The 26,052-nt window shown below is 38.4% G+C and overlaps 1 protein-coding gene across 2 annotated transcripts in view; it reads right to left on the bottom strand.

Moving 5' to 3' along the window:
* Positions 1-26,052, bottom strand: part of igsf3 (immunoglobulin superfamily, member 3) — a 344,912-nt gene that overhangs the window by 214,944 nt on the left and 103,916 nt on the right. For both annotated transcript variants that reach the window (XM_057852021.1, XM_057852018.1), the window contains one exon: positions 5,297-5,674. In XM_057852021.1, the coding sequence (XP_057708004.1) occupies positions 5,297-5,674 (378 nt within the window). The remainder of the gene's footprint in view (positions 1-5,296; positions 5,675-26,052) is intronic.

Below are 26,052 nucleotides of genomic sequence, written 5' to 3'. Positions count from 1 at the left end.
GCTGATAGAAAGGCAACAGTGACTCAAATAACCACCCCGTTATAACCAAGGTAGGCAGAGGAGCATCTCTGAATGCAGAGTACGTCGAACTTTGAGGCAGATGGGCTACAGCAGCAGAAGACCACGCCGAGTGCCACTCCTTTCAGCTAAGAACAGGAAACGGGCTACAATTTGCACAAGCGCATCGAAATTGGACAATAGAAGATTGGAAAAATGTTGCCTGGTCTGGTGAGTCTCGATTTCTGCTGCGACATTCGGATGGTAGGGTCAGAATTTGGCGTCAACAACATGAAAACATGGATCCATCCTGCTTTGTATCAACGGTTCAGGCTGGTGGAGGTGGTGTGTAATGGTGTGGGGAATATTTTCTTGGCACTCTTTGGGCCCCTTGGTACCAATTGAGCATTGTTGGAACACCACAGCCTACCTGAGTATTGTTGCTGACCATGTCCATCCCTTTATGACCACAATGTACCCAACTTCTGATGGCTACTTTCAGCAGGATAACGCGCCATGTCATAAAGCTGGAATCATCTCAGACTGGTTTCTTGAACATGACAATGAGTTCACTGTACTCAAATGGCCTCCACAGTCACCAGATCTCAATCCAATTGAGCATCTTTGGGATGTGGTGGAGCGGGAGATTCGCATCATGGATGTGCAGCCGACAAATCTGCACCAACTGTGTGATGCCATCATGTCAATATGGACCAAACTCTCTGAGGAATGCTTCCAGCACCTTGTTGAATCTATTCCACGAAGAATTGAGGCAGTTCTGAAGGCAAACGGGGTCCAACCCGTTACTAGCATGGTGTACCTAAAAAAGTGGCCGGTGAGTGTAGATCTAGATGCAAAATGTCAGACTCTGCGGTGTTAGCACGTGTATAGAGAACTAGATACGAAATGAAAGACTCGCCGGCATTAGTAAACAGCCGCCATTTTAAAGCAAAAGACTTCTCAGGAAGGCTCTGTTGTAGCGACACTTCCGAGCGAACTTAATTAACTTTTTATCTAAAATACTCCTAAATCGGCAAAATCTTGACTTGAATCCATCTTTTAGTTTTAAAAGAAAGTTTTAAAACTTTCACATGTCGAAAGTAGACAGAAGGGAAATTTTGGAATAATGGGAGCAATTTTAACAACTTTAACCGTTGATCCAAAACATTAAAGTGACATAAAGTGACAAAAACATTACATGATGCATGAACAACGAAATGCGAATGTACTGTCCTCACCAGGACGCTACGGCTGTGTCCTCGCTATACAGCGAGCTAAGCTTCCAAATGACGATGCTGGACGTCCACATAATTTGCTGACTTTATTTTGGTCGTCGTTATGACACCATCATTTGAAGAGTGAAACTAAAAATAGAAACAATATAAATCCATTTCGTCCTTGATACCAAACAGGTTCCCATCAACGTAAATAAATGATAGTTAGCTGCTATTACAGCAATGGCACAAATGGTTAGCATGCGTTACCTAGCATTAGCACATTGTTCAAACAACCACACAACTGGCTCTAAGTGTCCGATCGCAGATGGAAAACACACAACAACAACAGAAAAGATGATACACACAGGCGTTGCCTCTGTAGAGATATTTTACAAGCATAAACAATGAACGTAGGTTCGCAGCCGTGTTTTTCTCTCATTCTCTCTCTCTGTCTCTCTCTCGCCCACTCGCTCAGGCGCTGCATAGCTGTCAGTCTTCTTCTGCCATGTGAGCACTCTTCTTCGCATAAACAAGTGCGAGTGCGCCCCCACTTGGGAGTGAAAGCGCCACAAACTAAAAGCATGCATTTCAGTATAAAAAAGTCAATAATACAACTGAACACACATTGCCAAAGGCAGAACGCGAACGTGGCCATAGCTATTAAGAGTTATTCAAATAACTATAGCATAAAGAACATGCTAAAAATTTTACCAAACCATGAGTGTCATTCCAAAACACCAAAATAACATGTGAAATGATATAATAATGTGTTAATAATTTCCCACATAAGTCGCTCCTGAGTATAAGTCGCACCCCCAGCCAAACTATGAAAAAAAACTGCAACTCATTGTCCGAAAAATACGCTAATCGGATTAAGAACATTTAATGCGTCGCAGTATAAATTTTAGGGATGTAAAACAAAGGCATGCTAAGAAAATAACATTCCTGTGTGTTTCTTCAAACTATGCAGAATTGCATTTTTATTTAAAAATAAATTAAAATACCTGAGCTTAGCTTCAAATGGTTTAATAAAAAAAAAAACTTACACAGCAAAATTTTGCTAGCTTGAATGCTATAAAATGGTTAAAAAATAAATAAAAAATTAACAATGCTCTCAACAAATCGTTCAAACACATATTGCCACAAAAAACGGCAAAATGTATCTATAAACTAAATTATGAATGCATTAAAAAAACATTAGCTCAAACAAAAACTTACCATAGTCTTAACAGGGAGCAGCTAGATTCAGTTAAATGAGTTATGAAATACTCACTGTTGCCACTAGAAGGCAGTGTATCACCCAAATCAATAAAAACTAAATGCAAACACTTTAAAAGCTAAACATTACAACGCCACTCTAATTAAACAAATACTCGAAGCAGCAAAATTTGATTCAAAGCTTTTATCTAATCGAATTACTCAAGTTAATCGGTTAATCGTTATAGCACTAGTATATTCGTCCAATCAGCGATGAGTGCACTTTTCGGCTGGTACATTCACGGGTTCCTTAACTCATTTGCTCCCAAAACGTATAAATACGTTCTATTTTTAATTGTTTCAGTATTTTGTTTCAGTGTCCCAAATACGTATTTATACGTCTTTTACGTTATTATTTTTTTTTTTTTTTCAAAAAAAGTCTCTGGGTCGTGATTCAATTTAGCTCCAAAGCACAAAGCTGAAAATCCATTTTAAAGCAATAAAACTGGCCACTGGAGGGCAGTAGCGCGTTTGGTAAGACCTGCAACCCGATTAAACGGCAACAAACGGCCAAGCCGCACAGCCGGGGACCGGCGGAAGACGACCAAATGGATGCCAGGCGGCAGACAACCGAGCAGAACAACCGGTAGGACGCACAGAATGCCAGGCGCTGGACGACCAAGCAGAACGACCGGAACCGCTATTGCAGCGGACGATGCCTTTGAGTCCCTGCTGCTCGCGAGTAGAGCCCGCAGAGACTCAAAAAAGTTCATCTTTATGAGACAGACGCCGATGAGGGAAAAGTTTAACCGGCTGTCGCAGCCAGAACAGCATCATCTTTCAGTTAGTTATGTGTAAATAAATTGTTACTTTGCTATCAAAAGCTCAATTTATCTTGTTGTTTATTGTATTTTGTGAAAGGAAAACATTATTCAGATGTTTGGGATGTAACTAAAGCAAAAAATAGCTGTGGTTAAGTCAAAGTTACGTGTGAAATGTATGCTTTCACAAAAAGCTCAATTTCTCCGTTTTTTCATCAGAAATTGGAAAATTGCTCAAACTAAGCTAGTTTCTAATGCTGATTTCTAAAGAATGGAAAAAGATATGAACTAACTTTTTTTTCTGCTGAAAGAAGAGTCTAATCTTTCTTTTGGTGGGTTCCATGTTTATATAGCAATAGAACAGAATTTTCTGTGGGCCTTGCAAAATCAGTCAAAATCCAGTAAAACGGCCGGGAGCGAAGGGCCTTGCTCCGGTGAAAATGGCTGGGAGTGAATGAGTTAATGTCATTTTATTTTTGAATTTGCTGTTTTGATTTGCCATTTTGTTACGTGATTTTCCGTTGTGTTTTTAAACTTGCCGTCTTGTTTTTTGATTTTCCGTTTTGTTTTTTAATTTGCTGTGGTGTTTTTCACACCAGGGCCAGCGTAAAGAAGCAAGAAACTAAACCAGACAACCTTGCTCTCTTCCAAAGTTCTTTGTTTGCGTGTTTCATTTTGACTGACATCTCCAAAGTGCCTTGCTTTTCACAGTTTTTCAGTGACTACTGACTACTAAGGCAACTCAATGGGATCATTTGCACTTTGACCCTGAGACGAAAGTCAGCCGAGGTCCGCATTCATTACGACAGCCTGAATGAAATGGAATTTTCCATCTTGGGCAGCTGTCCTCAAGTGCCTGGGCCTGTTGGACAGATGCGCTGTGTGTCCGTTGTGAGCAAAGACTGGTGAACAGGTGACATCCTGCGGCGTCGCCACAGTTAAGACAAGCCCAAGCAAATTATCACAGTTGATGTGATGCCAATCCTAAGAAGTCACTCTGAATCTCACATATGTTCAGTTTATCAGCCAAACGCTGTCCCATCTTGGACATGCAGCAGCAATCATCTAAAAGCATCTCCATGCTAGTGCTATTCCGGTAATCCCATAAAAAGACCTAAAGGAATGAAGCCGTTTCCCAAAGTGGGAGCCATTATAGGACAGCGTGCACCTTTGGGCATGTGTACTTGGAGAAACACGTTAAGGGCTTTTTTGGGGTGAATTACAGTGCCTTATCTGAGATGCGATTTTAACTCACAGTCTAAAAACAACAATAAGCGTATCAGAAACCCGCATTGCTATGCTGAGGGTGCGCAACCAAATTTTCAATGGTGAAAAGCAAGCACAAACCATCACAGCAACGGCATAAAAACATATTTTGAAGTTTAAAAAAGAAATGAAACAAAATAAATAAATGAAAGGCATGAAAAATAAATGAAAACAAATTTTAAAAGAGATTTTTTGGAATGTAATGATACATCGATGTGTATCAAATTGATTCTAGGCCCTTGTTTAATTATGTATTTATTTCATTTTAAACAGTTTGGTTCAGCAACTGAGTGATACACAATTATTAGTTCCTAAGCTGAACAGGTTTTATGTAAAAAAAAAAAAAAAAAAATCACGAACTACTGTAAATACACTACCCAACACTCTTGCGGGTAGTTTCTTGCGGGAAACCAAAGAAACTGCGACGCTGTCATAAATCGTCGTATTTTGAGCTTGTCGTCGAATGTAGAAACAAACGGCGAGTCGAATTTTACATCGGATGTTGAAAACATCATGTGTCGAAGCGATCGTATGTCGAGGTACCACGGTAGTTTTAAAACTCAAAACCCCTCACAGGTATCAGTAGATTAGACAGGTTACTGTCAATTCAAAAATAAAGTGACTGGAGGGGGCGTGGGGGCTGTCATAATTGCTGTAGAATTTTTCACCAAATAATTGAAAATGTATTATATTGTGGCATATCGGTATCGTGATATAAAATGGCCCAAATGGTGATCGGAGATATTTTTTATCCCACAGCAAAACTAGGGACGAAAGGAAATTTTTATTCAGACTTACCAGTGAGGTTAGTGCGCGCACTGTAGGAGCCCAGGTAACGTCCGTCCGTGTTGGGCGTGTAACACTCAAAGAGTCCCTGGTCCATGGCCTGAACTTTGAGCAGGTGCAGCATGGCCGAGTCACGGCTCAGCCTCTCCACGTAGATTTCCTTGGCGTTGACCCTCTGGGCAAAGACTGCGTAGGCATAGTTCGGCTGGGCCGTGCTGACGATGCGGATCTCCCGCTCGGGCGCCGACGGCAGGTACATGGACCACTCAAAGTCTTGTTCCACGCCTTCCTTGTATCCCGTCACGTTGCACCAGATTGTCACATGAGAGCCCTCTGTCCGAATCAGGGGCCCGTCTTGCACCTTCACCACCCTCTGAGCCGCGGCCGCGCCTGGACAAAAGCATTGACAAGATTTACAAAACTGCGCAGTGAAATATTTAGTGCCGGCCTTGTTTGGGGCGCGCACCTCTCGCAGGAAATCAAAAAAACATCTGCAGGTACACGCTTCCTCGGGAGTGTGTTGGAGGTGTACGCATACACGCTGTTTTCCAACGCTTGAATTATTCACTCCTTCTTTTTAACAGCTGCCATCCAATCCTGCTTTGCAGCTAAACAGACGAGTGTAAACTGCGAGCCGAGCGCAATAAATATGCATTTTGCCGCTAAAAGTGGCCTTCTTTTTAAAGACACATTTATGCTTCGGCATGAATAAGTCATGTTTTCGTCTAATCAAGAATGATTACAACACGGTTAAATTAGCATAAATGAAAGATGTTTATGAGTTTGTGGGAATATTGCCTGGTATGCACATTTGGGCTGCCATGTTAATCGACAATTAATCAACCATACAGATTAGGCCCCCGATCCGATCACAACTGGAAATCGGGCCCGTTCACGTCATTTTTAGAGGATCAGAATTGGGTGAAAAACTACAGGTTTTAATATGTATTATTTATAGGGCTGTCAGACGATTAAAATTTTAATCGAGTTAATCACAGCTTAAAAATTAATTAATCGTAATTAATTGCAATTAAAACCATCTCTAAAATATGCCGTATTTTTCTTTAAATTATTGTTGAAATAGAAAGACACAAGACGGATATATGCATTCAACATACTTTACATAAGTACTGTACTTGTTTATTTTAACAACAAATCCACAAGATGGCATTAACATTATTAATATTCTTTCTGTTAACGGGATCAAAGGATAGAAAGACTTGTAGTTCTTAAAAGATAAATGCTAGTACAAGTTATAGTAATTTTATATTAAAACCCCTCGTAATGTTTTCGTTTTAATAAAATTTGCAAAATTTTTAAGAAAAAAAAAAAACTAGTAGCTCGCTATTGTTGACGTCGCCGAGCGGTGACGTCACAGGGGCTCCCTGCCGTTCTTCCACAGTGTCTTTAACTACGTAAGATAGTGATTGAAATACACCACAAGGTGTCAATGGCTAGTTTTCAGTTACCTAGAAATCAAGCCAATGGGATTTTTGTCCCCCGACTGACGCCGCAGTTCCCTGTTTACTGGTCCATTGATTGTACTTTACGCACGGTCATTTTAGTGCTAGCTTCACAACATACGAGACCTCCGATAGTTTGTATATTGTGACTAAATATTGCCATCCAGTGTGTTTGTTGAGCTAAACGAGAGCTAAACGAAATGTTTGAATAGAGTTTGACCAAAGTCTGAGTAAGTTTTATGTGTATTTTGCATAGCTATTTTGATTGGGAATGCCAGTTCTCTTTACATTGTTGTTTATCTGTGTGAGAATAGTGCCTCATTAATACAGATTGAAGCGCTTTTCTTTTTGTGAACATTATTTTTTTGGATAGATAGGAATATTATTTTTGTTGTGCTTTCACTAAATGATACTTATGTTTGTTGTGAAGGAGTTGCCGAAGCTTATGCCAGTAAACGGCGCACTCCAATGAACGCCTGTGTCCACTCGCCTTTCTCTGCCTCTTAGCTCTTAATGTGCAAAAAACGCCGTCATTGTAATCTGAGCCAATGCATGAGCGGGTCATTCCGTGCATGCGTTAAATGCATCAGATATTTTTAACGTGATTACCGTATTGGCCCGAATATAAGTCGGCCCTGATTATAAGACAACCCCTTCTTTTTCAAGACTCAAGTTTGAAAAAAAGACTTTTTGAACACCAAATTAATTTTTTATACTGAAAATCATTACAGTACATCTGAAACAAATGATTATAACAATATATTTGAGAGAAAAAGCATGTTATTTTGCCTCATTCAAATCTTAATATCTGAACATTTAAATATGTAAACTAACGTGCAATCGCATTCGTAAATGAATGGCTTCTGGTTTTTGAAATGTAAATAAACCAATCTATTGTAAAACAACAAAATTGCAATAACTGCATTAACCATCAAAGTGAAGTCTAACTGTAACTGTAGTCTTGAAACAAATATGAATAAGGAAAAACATTGCAATAAAATAATGCAAACTGGTTAAACATGAGAGTAGCTGAGATCTGTCATGACAGAACATCGCTTCATTGATATATGGCGCCATCTAGCGTCGTGAATGGGTATAACGTCTAGACCGCGAATATAAGACGACCCCCACTTTTTCAGTCTTATTTCAATGCAAAAAACACCGTCTTATATTCGGGCCAATACGGTAATTTAAAAAATTAATTACCGCCCATTAACGCGATAAATTTAGAGCACTAATTATTCAATTTTTCATTTTGAAGTATCATCTTAGTGGCTGCCATTAATTCATTGGCTGGAGGCTCGAAAAATTGATACCAACCCTCCCAGTCAAAATGGATTAGAAGTTCATCGCCGACAGTGGCAGTGAAACATGATCACTCAATGCCAGCCTTTCCAGTTCAAATAAATTTAACATCTATTGCTGTCAGTGGAAGTGAATCAGTTAAGGGCTACAAGCAACAAAATAGTGCTGCAACAATTAATCGATAACTCGAATAATTCAGTTAGAAAAAGATTCAAATTAAATCTTGCTGCTTCAAGTATTCGTTTAATTAAAGTGGCGTTGTAATGGTTTGTTTTGAAAGTGTTTGCATTTAGTTTTATTGATTTGGGTGATACACTGCCCTCTAGTGGCGACAGTGAATATGACATAACTCATTTTACATGGCTGAATTTAGCTGCTCCCTGTTAAGACCAACATAAACTAAGTTTTTGTTTGAGCTAATGTTTTTTAATGCATTAATAATTGAGTTTATACATAATTTATATATATATATATAATATATACATAATATATATAATTTAGTTTATCCCCACCGTAGGTATATTTAGCTTTTTTTGTGACAATACGTGCTTGAATCATTTGCTTAAAAAAAAAACGTTTGCATTTTATAGCATTTGAGATAGCGGAGTTTTGCGATGTAAGTCAGCCAATTGTTCTTTTATTGTACAAAGATCCTCATTTATTTTTTTTTAGGGCTGTCAAAATTATCGCGTTACGCGCGGTAATTAATTTTTAAAATTAATCTCGTTAAAATATTTGACACAATTAACGCACATGTCCCGTTTAGACAGTATTCTGTCTTTTCGTAAGTTTTACAGCAAGGCTTTTTGTGCTGTCTAACAGCGAACTCTTGTGGTCGCTTTGCGACATGGTTTATTGTTTTCTTGCCAGTTTAATATGGCTGCACGACGTCTCGGGCTGACGCCTACGTTGTAATGTTGTGCTTATATGATCCTTGGACAAGATTTGTCCGTAAGTATGGTTGTTGTAAAGAATGTACATATTATGTTAGTAAGCGAAATGTTATATTTTTTGTATGAGACGCTTTTTGTTTATGTTTAGTGAACCTGTATAGCGTGCTAAGCTAACGTCGTTGCTAATGCAATGCTTGTGTACTTTTTTTTGTAGTTTTACGACGGTCTAAAGAGGACAATGGTTTGAGGCCATTTTATTAATAAATCATATGAAAAAGGAAGAAGTCTGATTATTAAGGCGTCGTTCACTAGCTGTCTAGCTTTGGAAAAAGTAGACGCTTCGGGGTGAGGACAGCATAGACAGATTTAAATGACAGTAGAGTGAAATGCCCACTACAGTCCTTATGTACCGTATGTTGAATGTATATATCCATCTTGTGGCTTATCTTTCCATTCCAACAGTTTATTTTATAGAATATATTTATAATTCAACAGTTTATTTTATAGAATATATTTATAATTTACAGGAAAATATGGCATATTTTATAGATGGGTTGAATTGCGATTAATTGCGATTAATTACGATTAATTAATTTTTAAGCTGTAATTAACTCAATTTAAAAAATTTTAACCGTTTGACAGCCCTAATTTTTTTTATACCAATTGAGGCTCAGCTCAGATATTTTATCTTTATTATGTTCCTTAGCCGATTACTCGATTATTCGAACTAACTAGTTCATCGATTAATCGACTACTAAAATAATTGATAGCTGCAGCTCTACAACAAAATATTCCAGATATATAACCGCTGTTGTTACTAACGCCGTTATTTTTTTTTCAGTAGTGAGTAATCCAATTATTCTTCTCATCTTGGCAACGCCGTTACTAAGGATGTAAAGGCGTGCGTTACTATTAGGGTTGTTCCGATCATGTTTTTTGCTCCCGATCCGATCCCGATCGTTTTAGTTTGAGTATCTGCCGATCCCGATATTTCCCGATCCGATTGCTTTTTTTTTTTTGCTCCCGATTCAATTCCAATCATTCCCGATAATTTTTCCCGATCATATACATTTTGGCAATGCATTAAGAAAAAAATGGATAAAACTCGGACGAATATATATACATTCAACATACAGTACTGTATTTGTTTATTATGACAATAAATCCTCAAGATGGCATTTACATTATTAACATTCTTTCTGTGAGAGGGATCCACGGATAGAAAGACTTGTAATTCTTAAAGGATAATGTGACTTTGTACATTGTGACTGAATAATGCCATCAGTGAATTTTTATGAGCTTTCAGTAAATGATACTGCAGCCATTTAACCTCTGCCCAAATGCATGATGGGAAGTGCAACCATGACTGTGCGTAATGGTACTAATTGATATATCTTCTCAGCGTTGGGAAATAAAATAGGGTGTTAAGAAAAAGATCAACTACTACCTTTCTTCCCCACATTGCTTCCCACGATATTTCTGATCGTTGAGAGAGGGATTGTAAGGCTTTAGCCAATTAGGCTTCAAAGGCTGCCAAAATTCTCTCTACTCATTTTACGTTGCCTTTTAGCTCTATGTATACGCAATACGGTGCCATTATAGATTGAACGCAACAATGCGTGAGTTAATTGCGTTAAATATTTTAATGTTATTACCGCCGTTGACGCGATAAATTTGACAGCCCTACTTTAAGCTAAAACTAAAGACTCTGGATGAGTGTAAGACATTTTGTCTGTAACGTTAAATACAATTAGAAAACGATTTAATTAAAAAATATATATATATATATATGTTAAAAAAGACATGTCCAATATTTTTTTGCCGATTCCGATACTTTGAAAATGACGTGATCGGACACGATCGATCGAGGCGCAGATCGATCGGGACATCTTAAGTTACTATGCATTACTGCATTGGTTGAATGATGTGAGAAAAGTCTGTGAGAGTTGTGAGAGACACAGACTCACAGAGACGAGAGAGCAGAGCAGGAGTGGGGAGGAATGAAGGGAGTCGTGACCCCGTTGCAAACGCGATGCTAGGTGGCTCTTATAATACCTGACTGTAGCCGATAGCCTACAAACTACGCCCAAATGATGCTAAGGTAGATATAATATGTATATATAAATAGATGCGAAATGACAGACACGGCGGCATTAGCCAAATGTGAAATGATCGACTCACCAGCGTTAGTAAACAGCCGCCATCTTAAAGCAGTAGACTTCTCAGGAAGGCTCTGTTGTAGAGAACCTTCCTAGGGAACCGAAGTAACTTTTTATCTAAAATACTCCAAAATCGGCAAAATCATGACTTGAATCTAGCTTTAAATGATGAAACAGTTTTAAAACGTTCACATGTCGAAAGTAGAAAGAAGGGAACTAATGCAATAAAGGGAGTAAATATAACAACTCTAACGGTTGATTCACAACGTTAAATGACTTCCAAACATAGGAAAGGTTACTATGTTTTTTGGTTTTTTTGGGGGGGGGTGGCTTTCCAAGTAACTAATTACTTTTACATTCAGGTAACTGAGTTATTGACTCAATTACTTTTTAGGAGAAGTAACTTGTAACTGTAATTAGAGCTGGGAATCTTTGGGCATCTAACCATTCGATTACGATTCAGAGGCTCCGATTCGATTATAAAACGATTATTGATGCACCCCCCCTTTCTTTTTTCTTTTTTTTTTTTTTTTTTTTTTTATAAATGTTTTGTACATTGGTTACAAAATTGTTCAAAAATCCTCTCAGGCTAAACCAAACTACTATTTCAGTATCAAGTTAGCATATAACAGTAAACAAATATACAAAAATAAGAGTAAAAAAATACTCCAGTCCCCATTCTGTATAAGCAGAGTAATCGGAAATCGGGCTTGAGCACGTCATTATTAAAAGATTAGAACTGGGTGAAAAGGATTACATTTTAAAGATTTAGGGGAAAAAAAGTATGTTTTGTCCTACACAATATTTTTATAAGATCAGATTTGGATGGAAACACATCTTGATTTTAAGACATTTTTAAGAGTTACACAGCGACAAAATAATCAAGATGGAAAAGGATATTGTCAATAGAAACATTAGAAAAATTAGAAATAGAATTTTTCAATCAAAATGTATCAATCTAAAAAGAAATAGCGGAAATTGTAGTCATTTCAATTCATAGCAGATGGACGATTGGACACCACATGTTTGGAAGTCTAGCAATGGCATTGAAAGACTTCAATCAATGCATCAAGCGGTTAAACCTCATTCAAGGACTATGAAAGGAAATTCAAGAGTTGAGTGGATTGAAGTCGCGCAAGAGTGTAATTGACTGACGACCTAAAGAAAGAGCGAGCCCGTCAAATTTGCATGACATACACCACACATACATGTAAAAATAGGTGCCCGCACGTCAAAAACACGCTCAGCCAAGTGGCAAATGTGCAACGGCGCCATCCATTTTCAAGCAGATATGCTCGTATGGAACACACGCGCTAATGACACGATAAAAAAAGAGGGCCGTGTAAGTGTAAGGGAAAGTTTGTATGAGCGGATGGAGGATGTAGAAGATAAAAAGCTGGTTTCTGAATTATTAATGCCCAAGCATTGTGTCCACTGCCTCTTTAGAGACGCGTGCTTACACACAGCTGCAAATCCCAGTTGTTTGTGCAGACAGGAAATGGCATACTTGTGGCTCTGTCTGAATTTTGGGCCATGTGTAACTGCTCTGTTGTGTCCAGACTAAAAAGAAATAGGGGGGGGGGAGTGTAGCTGGTGCCAGGATGGAGAATGCGGCATGTGTCGGAGTGCAAATGGGCTGCCAGGAACCGTAGTCGACGAATCGGTTCATTTTTTAAAATCTGGTTATTTTCTGTCCATGGCCCCGAAATGGATCTGACATCGAGCACCATCAATGGCAGATAATGAGTTGGAAAATTAGGTAGAAAAAGGAAACGGGTTGCCAAGGAATCCGAGGTCGCAGCTATTTTTTGGAAATACTTTCTGCCATGATGTAAAGGCCTTTTTTTGTCTTAATGAAATTCATATTCATACACCGTTGCCATGCCACAAGAAATAAGAGGTTTCATTCCACTATAAAGTTACATGTACAGATACAAAAATGTTCTGACATCATAGTAAATAATGTTACAGGTAAGTTTCCGAGGTAGTTCCGGTTTACTTCCGCATTTCTGCTCGCCTCTTCCGTTTTCCACGTTCTTTTACCAAAACATAATGGCGCTGGAGTGGCATCATTCATCAAAATCCCTTAAAAAAAGACTACAGTTCTGTGTGTTGCGTCACGTCTGAGACATTATTAGCTTTGCATTAGCTTCAACGATAAAGAAATGGAAAACAAACACATTTACTACAAGTCATACATGGGGTTTTTACCCTAAATCAAAGAGTAACACAATTTATGTTTGTTTGCCAGGGAAGACAACTTGATGTGCCTCACAACAAGACTTATTTTGATCGACATACAGTATACCTAGACTACGTGCATTCTACCTTGATGATGGAAGGTTCGAGTTATGCTCCACCTTCGTTAATATTTGTCCTATTTTACACATGCACCAATTGTTTTAAATATGACAAGAAATGGAATCATGTTGTCCAAAAGTTTTATTGCGATCAATATCTGCAATAAAAAAGAATGACATACTATTGTGTTTATATGTAAAGTACTTGTGGGATGCTCTCTTAATAACATAACTATAACTAGAGATGTCCCGATCCGATATTTGGATCGGATCGGACGCCGATATGGGCAAAAAAATGCGCATTGGTATCAGGTCGGAACACGGGAAAAATTCCGATCCAGATCTTCGATCCAGTTTTTTCTGAATTCCGGTCCAGGTTTTCCAGCGCACCAATTTACATAATCCATTCCAGTTTTTGCTTCGGTTTACCTAAAATCCAGTCCGCATTTTACGGCACACCTTCAACATACTACATTTACATTACCGTCTCCCAATTTACCGAGAGACTTTATCGGTAAAAATGTCAGCTGTGTGGGATCATTTCACCTTAAAGGACGACAAAGACGAAGAGGCAGAGAGCAACATATGCCACAATAAAGTCAAGCGTAGTGGTAAAGCTGTAAGAAGTTTTAATGCAACCAACCTAATCATTTAGCGAAATACCACCACAAACAATATGAGGAGTATGTTAAGAAAACCGAAGACAAAAAGAAAGGTCCTACGCAACTAACACTGGCAGAAACTTTTGCTATGCGTGACAAACTGGCACTCGACAGTCCCAAAGCCCAGGGAAATCAAGAGTCATTGCCGAAGAATTCATTCTGGATGACGAGCCATTACCTCACGTGAGTAAAGACGCAGCATCCAACACGCGATTCGGCCGCTGAAGATTCGAGAACGATTCACAAACATCCAAATTCCGATTATTGAAATATGTCAAGTAAAGCGGAACTAATACACAGCGCGGTCTTCGGGACACAATGCGCAAAGTAAACATAACTTGTCTTAGACCCGGGTAATGCCAATGCTCAACTCACGGCTTTAGCTCAACTCATCATCAACAAATTATGGAATAACGGGAGCAATTTTAACAAATTTAACGGTTGATTCACAACATTAAATTAATTGAATGTAGTTTAAAGCTGCTGATACAGAATGGGGACTGGAGTTTTTTATTTAATGTTATTTTTGTATATTTGTTTACTGCTATATGTTAACTTGATACTGAAATAGTAGTGTGGTTTAGCCTGAGAGTATTTTTGAACAATTTTGGAACTAATGTACAAAACATTAAAAAAAAAAAAAAAAAAAAAAGGGAGGGGGGTGCATCAATAATCGTTTCATAATCGAATCGGAGCCTCTGAATCGTAATCGTAATCGAATCGTTAGGTGCCCAGAGATTCCCAGCTCTAATAGATACCACATGTACGTATATATAACTTCGAAATTCTTGACGTAAACACTATTTTTCACTTTGCCGACAGAGATTGAGTCCCTTTTCTTGTTAAAAGCAATTGCGGATTTTTGTAGCCTTGGCTCTTGACATTTACTGTAAATACCTGTAACATTTTATTCTTAGAAATATAAATGGTACTTTCGAGTCCTATCTGGTACATTATAAGCTCTGTAACTCATTTCATGTAAGGACAGAGAGCTACTTTATAAAGCGAAATCCACATAGATTCTTCAAATTGAGGCTTCTTATATTTGCGCACTGAAGATTAAAAAACACTTTTATACCTGATGGGAGTTTTAGACCTCTTGCTCATTATTTGAGATAACAACTATGTTCACTTATGAGTTAGTTTTATTCACTTGACGGCGATAGATAGTTGCGGCAGGCACTCTGTGAACCAATGTCGACCATTATGCGTCAGTGCCATTCGATAAACGTAGTTATGTATTTTGAAATAGCTTTTAAAAAAAAAAAATCAATTTTCAACCAATTTTCAACGGCTTTTTTTTTTTTTTTTTTAAATATAAATGTCAGAGATGCAGTAAATTAACTGCGTACTTCAGAATAGTTATTTTGAGTTCAACAATCAGCCTGAATCATAGCCAATTTAACGCGGTTGGTTATAAAAGAAACCATTTGAAATCCATCAAGACTTTGGCGAGGTAAGATTATTTTAGTAGAAAAAAAAAAAATCACTTAAAAAATCATCCGAGCTCGCTTGACAAGTCCACTGCTATAGACCCTACCCACCGACGTCACAAAATCACGTGCTCGCTGTATGGTTCCGCCCCCTTGTCCGTCATTTTGTGTCTGTATTATCAATGGTCTCAATTGATCGAGCAATTTATAATGCATTTCATGGAAGACCCGGTGCTTTCAGATGCCGTAAACTCACTTGATGCGTTGCATAAAAGGCGTTATGTGGAAAAGCTTCAGTTTATCCATTCGCCAGATCCATATTTGATGCCTAAATCGATGTTTTTCGACCCGCTGTCTCTGCCGTATTTGCCTGACATCTGCTAGCTACCCTGGTATGTACAACTATCTTGTCCACATAAAATCAGCCTATTCTCACGAAAGTTTGAAAAACTTTAAGTGCTTGGAGGCTTATAAATACTTCGTTGCTGGTTGGGTGAAACAGGTCCTCGTCCACGAAAATTCGGCAGGAATCTATCTTGTGCTTGGAAAGGTGAGTTACGAAATTTTCAATTCAAAATCTTTTGTTATTGCTAACATCCACTGTCAAGTCTAATGTATTTCATGTCGTTTGTCAATGGAGTTAGGGCTTTTAATGTTTATATGGTTTAGCGATAGCACTCTCACTACATACATACGTGTATGTTGTCGGCGATTAGCCTAGCAATGATCTTAATTGTGGTTGTCAGCCCAAAACCCTCTAAATATATATTAAATGCATCTTACCAGATATAAAATGACTACTACATAATCTGTGGTAATCGTTTGGAGCCCAGTTTTCTCGTCGAATTGCAGCAGCCCATCTCGCTCTCTTCTCTCCGGGTCTCTCGGAATCCGGTAGAACTTCAAGTCTCTCCGTCTTCTCCATCTATCTTCTCTGTTATTGCAACCGACCGCCACACACGCCTTCACCATTTTGATTATTAATGTTAACGAGCAGAAAAACACGTCGTAAATAGGAGGAATGTACGTAGCCGTAACAGGTAAACATGATGTGTTGACGGACAATTGGGCGGCACCAGTCAGGAGGAAGGAGTTGTGACGTCACGTGGGTAGGGTCTATAAGACAGCTGCTGGTTACTAATGCCGCAGACTTATTGCATCTAGTTCTATCTACTGTATATGTATGTGATATCTCTGAATGTATCAATTTACCGTAAGGTGACAGACTATATTTTTGTTAAAATATAAAATAAATAATAATAAAATAATGTATTGAGTGCATAGCTGATATAATTAATTAAAGGTTGACTTTTTTTGTATTAAAAAACACTTTTTTGTATTGGTCAGATGAAATATGAAAATTTTTTGAAATAGGGATCTTTGTTTTTTCTTGACTTTTTTTCCAAAATCATCAACATTAAAACAATAAAAGGTTTGAACTACTTCGGTTGTGTTTAATGAATCTAGAATAAATGAAAGTTTAATGTTTATCAGTACATTACAGAAAATAATGAACTTTATCACAATATGCTAATTTTTTGGAGGAGGACTAGTACATATTTTTGTTTTGTTTCTTATACAATTTAAAGGGGGGAAAACGGGAGTGGGATTTACTTTTTGACTCAGCCCCCGGGATGGAATGGGAATGGCGAGAAGGCACGGGAGTGAAAATCCACTCCCAATTCATGCACTACTGTCAAATGGCTCAAAAAGGAAAATTTGTACAGTTTTTAGGTCAACAATATCCTTAAGAAAAAAATCGTAAAATCGAACATTGACTGTTTTTATATATCCTTTTTAAAAGAGTCATTTAAATTAAGAATTAAACTACAAACTAAAAAAATGAGCTATTTTTTTTATTTGAAAATGTAAATAATCTAAAAATTAAAATAAAACACATGCAACAATATTTACCATGAAGAGGTTTAAAAATAAATGTTAAAATATAAATTTTGACCATTTTTATTCAAAAATCTTTTTTAAATGTTTGTAACGCTCATGAATAGGACAAACACCAACTCTGGCTGAGTATTCACTACCGTTAGGATCTCAATTCAAGTTCTTCTGGGCCTGCATTGGCGAAACAGCACAACAACAGCCCTACAGGCACAATACCGTGTTTGTTCTGTGACTTAGAGTGTACACTTAAGAGTTACTCTGTCTAAAAGTTCAGCATGCCTCCGACAAAATGTAAATATAAATGCAGCAGAGCAGGTTACATCGGGTTAAAGGATATTCGCGTATTCTGATTCAGTCCCATTTTATTCGGCTATGATGTCGAAGCACTAATCTGGCAACGCCGGCTCAGTGTTGCTCCGCCACCGCATCACCGCTTCTCATGTTGCAAAGGCTCGTCTCGATTCTGCCCGAGAACCTCTCGTGTAACGCAAATAAACGCAATGGCAACCACTGAAGAAAAGTTGCTTTCTCATTTCTGATTACATTTTAGCCGCCTCCTTTTCAGTCTCCTCTCTTTACTTGGCGCTCGTGTGTCTTTTCAGGCAGGATTTAAACAGCTCTAGCAGACTTCAAAGTGCCTGTCGCTCTGTGGGCTGTTTATAGAGGCTGACAATGACAGAGCAAGCCCCCAAGACCAACTGATGGCTGCATTCTGCTATCTCCTAGCTACAATAATTCAACTCTACCCCCTTCAGACTCACAATATAGCTTCACCTCTGACAGTGCTCTAGTCAATCCTACATAGGCTACGTTCATACTACAGGTCTTAATGTACGAATCCGATTTTTTCGTGTTTTTCCGACTCGAGTGAGGCATTAACTTGACGGTCTGAACGTGACAAGTGGCATAGAACTGGACCATTTCAAATCCAATCTGGGTCACTTTCCTATGTGGTTTAAATCCGATCTGGGCCACATTTTTCCAGACTGTCGCGGCGGTCTGTATTGTCCAGTCTCTCAAATCGGAATTCATGCAGCAATTACGTCATCAAAAACCGAGAGAGACGCTACGGTAGCGGTGCAGCTGTGCGTCATTAGCGCCTAGCTTGCCTTGAACACGGCTTTTTAGGAAGGGTCGGACTTGACAACAGTCATTTAAAAAAAAAATGAAAATGGGTTGAGGATAAGCCTGAGAATGATCGGTTTTCTGTCTGCTCCATACAAGCAATATTTCAACATTGCTTACATGGCCGAGAGTCGGGGCAAACTGCCCGTATGTGCGTGTGACATGCACGGACAGTGCGTGCATGCTATCAATCCGTATACCTTGAATATAAACCTAAACTGGGATTATTTATGTCTGTTATTTGTGTCCTCTTTTTAAAAAGAAAAATATGATATCGCTGGAATGACGGATGACAGCCAGCATGTGTGGTCATTTGTTTTGATGCTTCTGCACATGCGGGTTGTCTTGCTCAGCGCGTGTCGTACTGCGAATTAGTGCGCATGCGTAATACTTGAATGGTCTCAATGGACAAAGGCAGTCTGAACGGGCACGCCCAAAAAACAGATATGACAAAAAATCAGATTTGTGCATTAAGACCTGTAGTATGAACGTAGCCATATTTGCTCAGTAAGGACTCAGATTTGGTTGTTATTAACTCAATAGCTGCCATTGATGGTCATAGACGAACCACAGTTGCTCCAAGAATGAGCAGTAACTTTGTCATATTTACACTTATTATCAGAGTTGGGTAGTAACGTGTTACATGTACTCTGTTATGTTTACTTGAGTAACATTTTGAGTAAAATGTACTTCTAAGATCAGCTTTACTAAACTTTAATTTTTACTTTTTCCGTATTTTTCGGACTACAAGTCACACCTGAGTATAAGTCGCACCAGCCATAAAATGCCCAACGAAGAGAAAAAAAACATATGAGTCGCACCGGAGTATAGGTCACACATAGAACAGATCTGTCATCTTGAAAGGCAATTTAATATAAAAATACAATAGAGAACAACATGCCGAATAAGTGTACAGTGCATGAACAACAAAATGCGAATATACTGTCCTCACCACGACGCTACGGCTCGGTCCTGGCTATACAGCGAGCTAAACTCCCAAATAACGATGCTTGACGTCCGTATAATTTGCGGAATCAATTTCGTCCTCGATACCAAACAGGTTTGCATCAACGTAAGTAAATGATAATTAGGTGCTGTTACAGCAATGACACAACCAGTTAACATGTTTTTTGTGTTTTTAACAGTTTTTCCAATGAAAAATGAAATGAATACCCAGGACTTGAACTTTATTTATTCATCTTTGTCGCTTCATTTGCTGTTTCTAATTGTGTATCATATTGCCTCTGCAAAGCCTTTTGAGACAACCTTGTTGTGATTCAGGTCTATGCAAATAAAATGGAATTGAATTGAATAAACAGTAAATGTTCGTCTTTATGTTTTAAATTTTTTATTTAAACATTTAATGGAAAATACTGTATTTTAAAAATACAATTTAAAAAATGAATACTCTCTTAATTTCTAAACATGTTAATATACAGTACATTTTAAATAAAAAAAAGGGGGGGAAACTACATGATCTATGTTATTTTATTCGAAACACACAAAAATAAATTTTAAAAAAAAAGTGTTTTTAGTTATGTAAAAACCAAAAAAACTACATATTCTTTATGTAATCTTATTTTTTATAAACTAATTGGCTGCCATTTTTCCATTAAAAATTACCAAAATAAATAATTCTGAACGAAATTGACGGCAATAGACATCTAAACCATTTTGCTTGGATAACCTGGCAGTCATTGAATGATTTTTCTTTTTTTTTTTTTTTCTTTTAAAACACATCTATTTGGAAATATACAAATACATATTTCAATTGAATAAAAAGATGCAAACAATCATATTTACAGTTTGTTTTTACCCTCTTTTTTTTTATTTTACTTTAAAAAAAAAAAAAAAAAAAAAAAGATAAAGGAAATATTTACTGTATTTTTTGTTGACATTTTCCCAAACATTTTTTTTAAATTAAAAAAAAAAAGATCAAATTTAGTTTTTTTATTTGGTAACTTTTATTGAATCCAATTGAACTGGGAAGGCTGGCATTGAATGATCATTTTTCTGTGACATTGATGCCGATAGAAATCCAATCCAATTGGCATTTATCGGTATCAATGGCGGTGAATGAGTTAAAGAGCAGCTCCACGCCTCCTCCTGCCTTGACTGCCTCTAGTGTGTCATAGCTGCATCCCACACACGTTTCGCGCAGGATGCCACGCAGTCTCCACGGACGAACTCTGTACAGACCTCACTGTACACAAGCGGTCTGGAGACTCCAATACGCACACACGCAGCCACACATATAGGATGCTACAAAAGAGGATTATGCTAAGTGGTGGGGTGGGGGACGCACTAATCCAATCATTTGTGGCCACTGTCTTATTCTCAGTGGAAACAGCTGTAAGGCTACTAGCACTCAAGCCTACTCACATCACTCTTCTAAGACGTGATAATTACACACCTAGGAAGGTGTATAATAACAGCACCACAGGGTGGAAGTGATATAGAGGGCACCCAGGGCCCCAGAACAGATGCGCAAATGTGCATTTTAAAGCTACGGCTTCATAACCAATCCGAAGAAACAAACAGAGCGGTATGGCATGCCAGCTTCAAGCTCATTGCCACCTCAAGCAACTACTGTACATTGTGCTCAAATCCACGAACGAGAGTAGGGCTGCAGCTATCGAATATTTTAGTAATCGAGTAATCGACTGAAAATTCTATCGATTAATCGAGTAATCGGATAAAACAAATATATTTTTGGGTGAAGAGTAATTATAAATATACATGAGAAAAAAAGACATTTCATCTAATCTTGAACCATTTTCTGTCAATGTCTTTATTTTCGATGTATATTGTTGAAAACAGCCAACAACTGCATCTCAGATGTAATTAGAATTTTAAAAAAAAAAGACTAATTCACTGCTTTCACTCAAAAAACCTTTACATCTTATTAAAAATATATACTGGACTGTCTCAGAAAATTAGAATACACAATATTCTAATTTTATGAGACAGTCCTGTGTATATATACAGGACTGTCTCAGGAAATTAGAATACACAATATTCTAATTTCCTGACTGTCTCAGGAAATTAGAATATTGTGTATTCTAATTTCCTGAGACAGTCCTGTATATATACACAGGACTGTCTCAAAAAATTAGAATATTGTGTATTCTAATTTCCTGAGACAGTCCAGTATATATATATATATATATACGTATATACCTAAAAATGCCGTTACACTTGATAACACACATCACTTAAAAGTAAAGATTTTTTTCCCACGTGTTTCAATTGAATTTCTATTTGTGTCAAGCCAATTTAAAGTTCTAGTTAAGTTTTAAGTTAGTCTAAACTCTAAGCCCTGATAAGATTTTGAGTTTTTGCAGTGTTCAAAATAAATGTATGATACAGGCTGTATTGGAGCACATTAGGGACCAGTGCTACTTGGTGTTTTATCCTGCAATGACTACTGAGCTAAAATTGATAGTTAGCATTATTGAGTTTTTATTTTACACCCTCATCACTCCACAACGCTATGTTATGTTAAAGCCTGTATGTAAGACACGTTATCCACGCATCGACAGTGGTCATAACTAATAGAAACCTAGCCCTCCGCAGGGCTAACATTACGCGAGCTAGTGACAGTGACGTTAATCTTTATTTATTAGCGCTTAGCGCTCTTTATTAGCGCTTAGCGCTCTACTGCTTTAAGATGGCGGCTGTTTACTAACGCTGCCCAGACGCGGCCGAGTCTGTCAATTCGCATCTAGTTCAACATACGTGTGATCTCTATGAGACTCATCAGACACTACCTGCTACTAACGTAGCATCGTGTGGGCTAGTATTTAGCAACGTCGGCGTCGTTTGTAGCGGCTGTCGGTTGCAGTAAGTTTTTTTTTTTTTTTTTTGCTTCTTCCTCGACGCACGTGACATCAGCGCGTTGTCCCGCATTAAAAGTAGTCCGAGCAAAACGTGATGCTTAGAGCTGTCAAAATAAACGATTACTCGAGGTGAATAAAATTACTCGGATCAGTTTTTAAACTCAAGTTACTCGAGTTGCTCGAGTATTCTTTTCAGCTCTAAACGAGAGTTAACCAAATTTAGGAATCACTGCAATTAAGTCATGATAAATACTTTTGGCAATCAAGACCAAGACTGAGATTGACTAAGTCTTTTTGTAATCGAGTATGAGACTGAAACAAGACCAAGACTTGTCTGAAATTAGGCAATCATTGAGATTAAATCAAGATCAAGACCTTAGAGGGTCAAGACCAACTGACCAAGACCCACACTGAGACCAATACTGACTAAGCCTCTTGGGATTCAAGGGCAAGACCAAGACAGAGGCCAAGACCAAGAACAATAGTGACTGAGTCTTTAGGAATTGAGTCAGAGACAAAACAAAACGGGCGCCGAGACTGACTGAGTCTTTTGGGACTTGAATGTAAAACTAGAACAAGACCAATATTCGCCCAAATTTAGGAATCACAGAGATGAAGTCAAGATTAAGACTTTTGGGAGTCAAACTCAAAACCAATAGCGTGACCAACCCTGACTGAGTCTTTTAGGACCAAAACAAGACCAAGATTTACCTTAATTTAGGAATCACTGAGATAACAGTAAATCAAGATTAATATTTTATGGAGTCAAGACCAAGACTTTCCCCAAATCAGGAATTACTGCGGTTAATTAAAGATCAAGACTTTTATGTTTGGTTCATACCACAGGTCTTAATGCAAAAATCCGATTTTTCCAACTCGAATGAGGCATTAACTTGACGATCTGAAATTTGAAAATCTTCAGATCTTCAAAATTTGAATTCATGCAACTAATTACGTCAGCCAAGAGCGAGAAGCACGGCAGCAAGGGAGCTGTACATTAGCGTTAGCACCTAGCTCAACTCGGCTTTTAGGGAAGAGACGGGCTTGAAAACAGTCATTAAAAAAATTAATTGGGAGGGAGGTAAGCCTGAAAATGCTCAGTTTTCTTTCTGTGCTTCAAATGAGCAGTACTGTATTTCTATATTGCTTACATGGCCGAGAATCGGGGCATGCGTCATATATGCGTTCTATGAATCCATATTAATTTTTAATATGAGAATAAACAGGGATTATTTATGTCTGTTATACAGTGGGGCAAATAAGTATTTAGTCAACCACCAATTGTGCAAGTTCTCCTACTTAAAAAGATTGGAGAGGCCTGTAATCATCAACATAGGTAAACCTCAACCATGAGAGACAGAAATTGGGGGGAAAAAAACAGAAAATCACATTGTTTGATGTGTAAAGAATTTATTTCCAAATTAGAGTGGAAAATAAGTATTTGGTCACCCACAAACAAGCAAGATTTCTGGTAGTCAAAGAGGTCTAACTTCTTCTAACGAGGTCTAAAGAGGCTCCACTCGTTACCTGTAAGAATGACACCTGTTTTAACTCATTATCGGTATAAAAAGACACCCGTCCACAAACTCAGTCAGTCACACTCAAAACTCCACTATGGCCAAGACCAAAGAGCAGTCGAAGGACACCAGAGACAAAATTGTAGACCTGCACCAGGCTGGGAAGACTGAATCTGCAATAGGTAAAACGCTTGGTGTAAAGAAATAACTGTGGGAGCAATTATTAGAAAATGGAAGACATACAAGACCACTGCTAATTTCCCTCGATGTGGGGCTCCGTGCAAGATATCAACCCGTGGCGTCAAAATGATGACAAGAACGGTGAGCAAAAATCACGGAAGCACACGGGGGACCGAGTGAATGACCTACAGAGAGCTGGGACCAAAGTAACAAAGGCTACTATCAGTACCACGATGCGCCGCCAGGGACTCAAATCCTGCACTGCCAGACGTGTCCCCCTGCTGAAGAAAGTACACGTCCAAGCTCGTCTGCAGTTCGCTAGAGAGCATTTGGATGATCCAAAAGAGGACTGGGAGAATGTGTTATGGTCAGATGAAACCAAAATAGAACTTTTTGGTAGAAACAAAGGTTCTCATGTTTGGAAGAGAAAGAATACTGAATTGCATCCGAAGAACACCATACCCACTGTGACGCATGGGGGTGGAAACATCGTGCTTTGGGGCCGTTTTTCTGCAAAGGGACCAGGACGACTGATCTGTGTAAAGGAAAGAATGAATGGGGCCATGCATAAAGAGATTTTGAGTGAAAATCTGCTTCCATCAGCAAGGGCACTGAAGATGAGACGTGGCTGGGTCTTTCAGCATGACAATGATCCCAAACACACAGCCAGGGCAACAAAGGAGTGGCTTCGTAAGAAGCATTTCAAGGTCCTGGAGTTGCCTAGCCAGTCTCCAGATCTCAACCCCATAGAAAATCTTGGAGGGAGTTGAAAGACCGTGTTCCCCAACCACAGCCCCAAAACATCACTGCTCTAGAGGAGATCTGCATAATACCAAAATACCAGCAACAGTGTTAAAAGCTTGTGAAGAGTTACAGAAGACGTTTGGCATCCGTTATTGCTAACAAAGGGCACATAACAAAGTATTGAGATGAACTTTTGGTATTGACCAAATACTTATTTTCCACCATGATAAAATCTTTTAAAATCAAACAATGTGATTTACTGGGTTTTTTTCCACATTCTGTCTCTCATGGTTGAGGTTTATCCATGTTGACAATTATAGGCCTCTCTAATATTTTCAAGTGGGAGAACTTGCACAATTAGGGGTTGACTAAATACTTATTTGCCCCACTGTATGTGTCCTCCTTCTGGAAATCAAAATATGATTGCATAGAATGACATAAAACCAGCATGTGTATTCATTTGTTTGATGCTTCTGCGCAGGCGGGTCAGTTTTCTCAGCGCATGTCGGACTGCGAGTTAGTGTGCGTGCATGCGTACAACATTTATAAACTCAATGGAAAAAGGCAGTCTGAACGGGCAAAAACAGATATGAAGAAAAATCGGATTTGTGCATTAAGACCCGTGGTATGAACCTAGCCTTAGAGTCAAGAATGAAACAAAACCTTAACAGAAGCCAAGAATGTCTTTTGCAAAACTCAAACAAGACCGAAACTTGACAGTAAGGGAATCAGTGCATTTAAAATATGATTTTGTTGATCAAAACCAAGATGGAAAAAAAGAATAAGACTGACTCAATCTTTGGAATTCAAGCCCCGGACCAGATTTGCCTGGAACAAAGACAGGTCTTGAGTATCCAACACTGCAAGCAAAATTTCCATTTGATCTGATCAACAGCAAGTCCCTCTTCCATGTCATTTTTCTTTGAGCAGAACCATCTCCACTAAACAACACTGCACTGTCACGGTCTGAGCGGGCCGCCGTCGCCTCGTTATTTCATAGCCGACACGCGTGCAGTGCGATGCGTACGATGCGTGCATTTGAGTAATTGCAAAGACACTCTCAATTCTCGTCAAACTCAATGCACACACGGACAGGCCCTGCTGAGGAAAGCTAAGTGCATTTTCAAGTGTTCAGCTGCTAAAACAAAACCATGAAAGAAAAAACTTTTTTTCTTTTTTTTTTCAAATCATGTTTTTGATCTTTTTGATTGCCAAGTGAATTGACGCCAAACAACCTTTTGTAACTTGG

The sequence above is a fragment of the Corythoichthys intestinalis genome, chromosome 12 (genome assembly GCF_030265065.1).
Source record: "Corythoichthys intestinalis isolate RoL2023-P3 chromosome 12, ASM3026506v1, whole genome shotgun sequence".
NCBI lineage: Eukaryota > Metazoa > Chordata > Actinopteri > Syngnathiformes > Syngnathidae > Corythoichthys > Corythoichthys intestinalis.
This window is presented reverse-complemented; position numbering and strand designations above follow the sequence as displayed.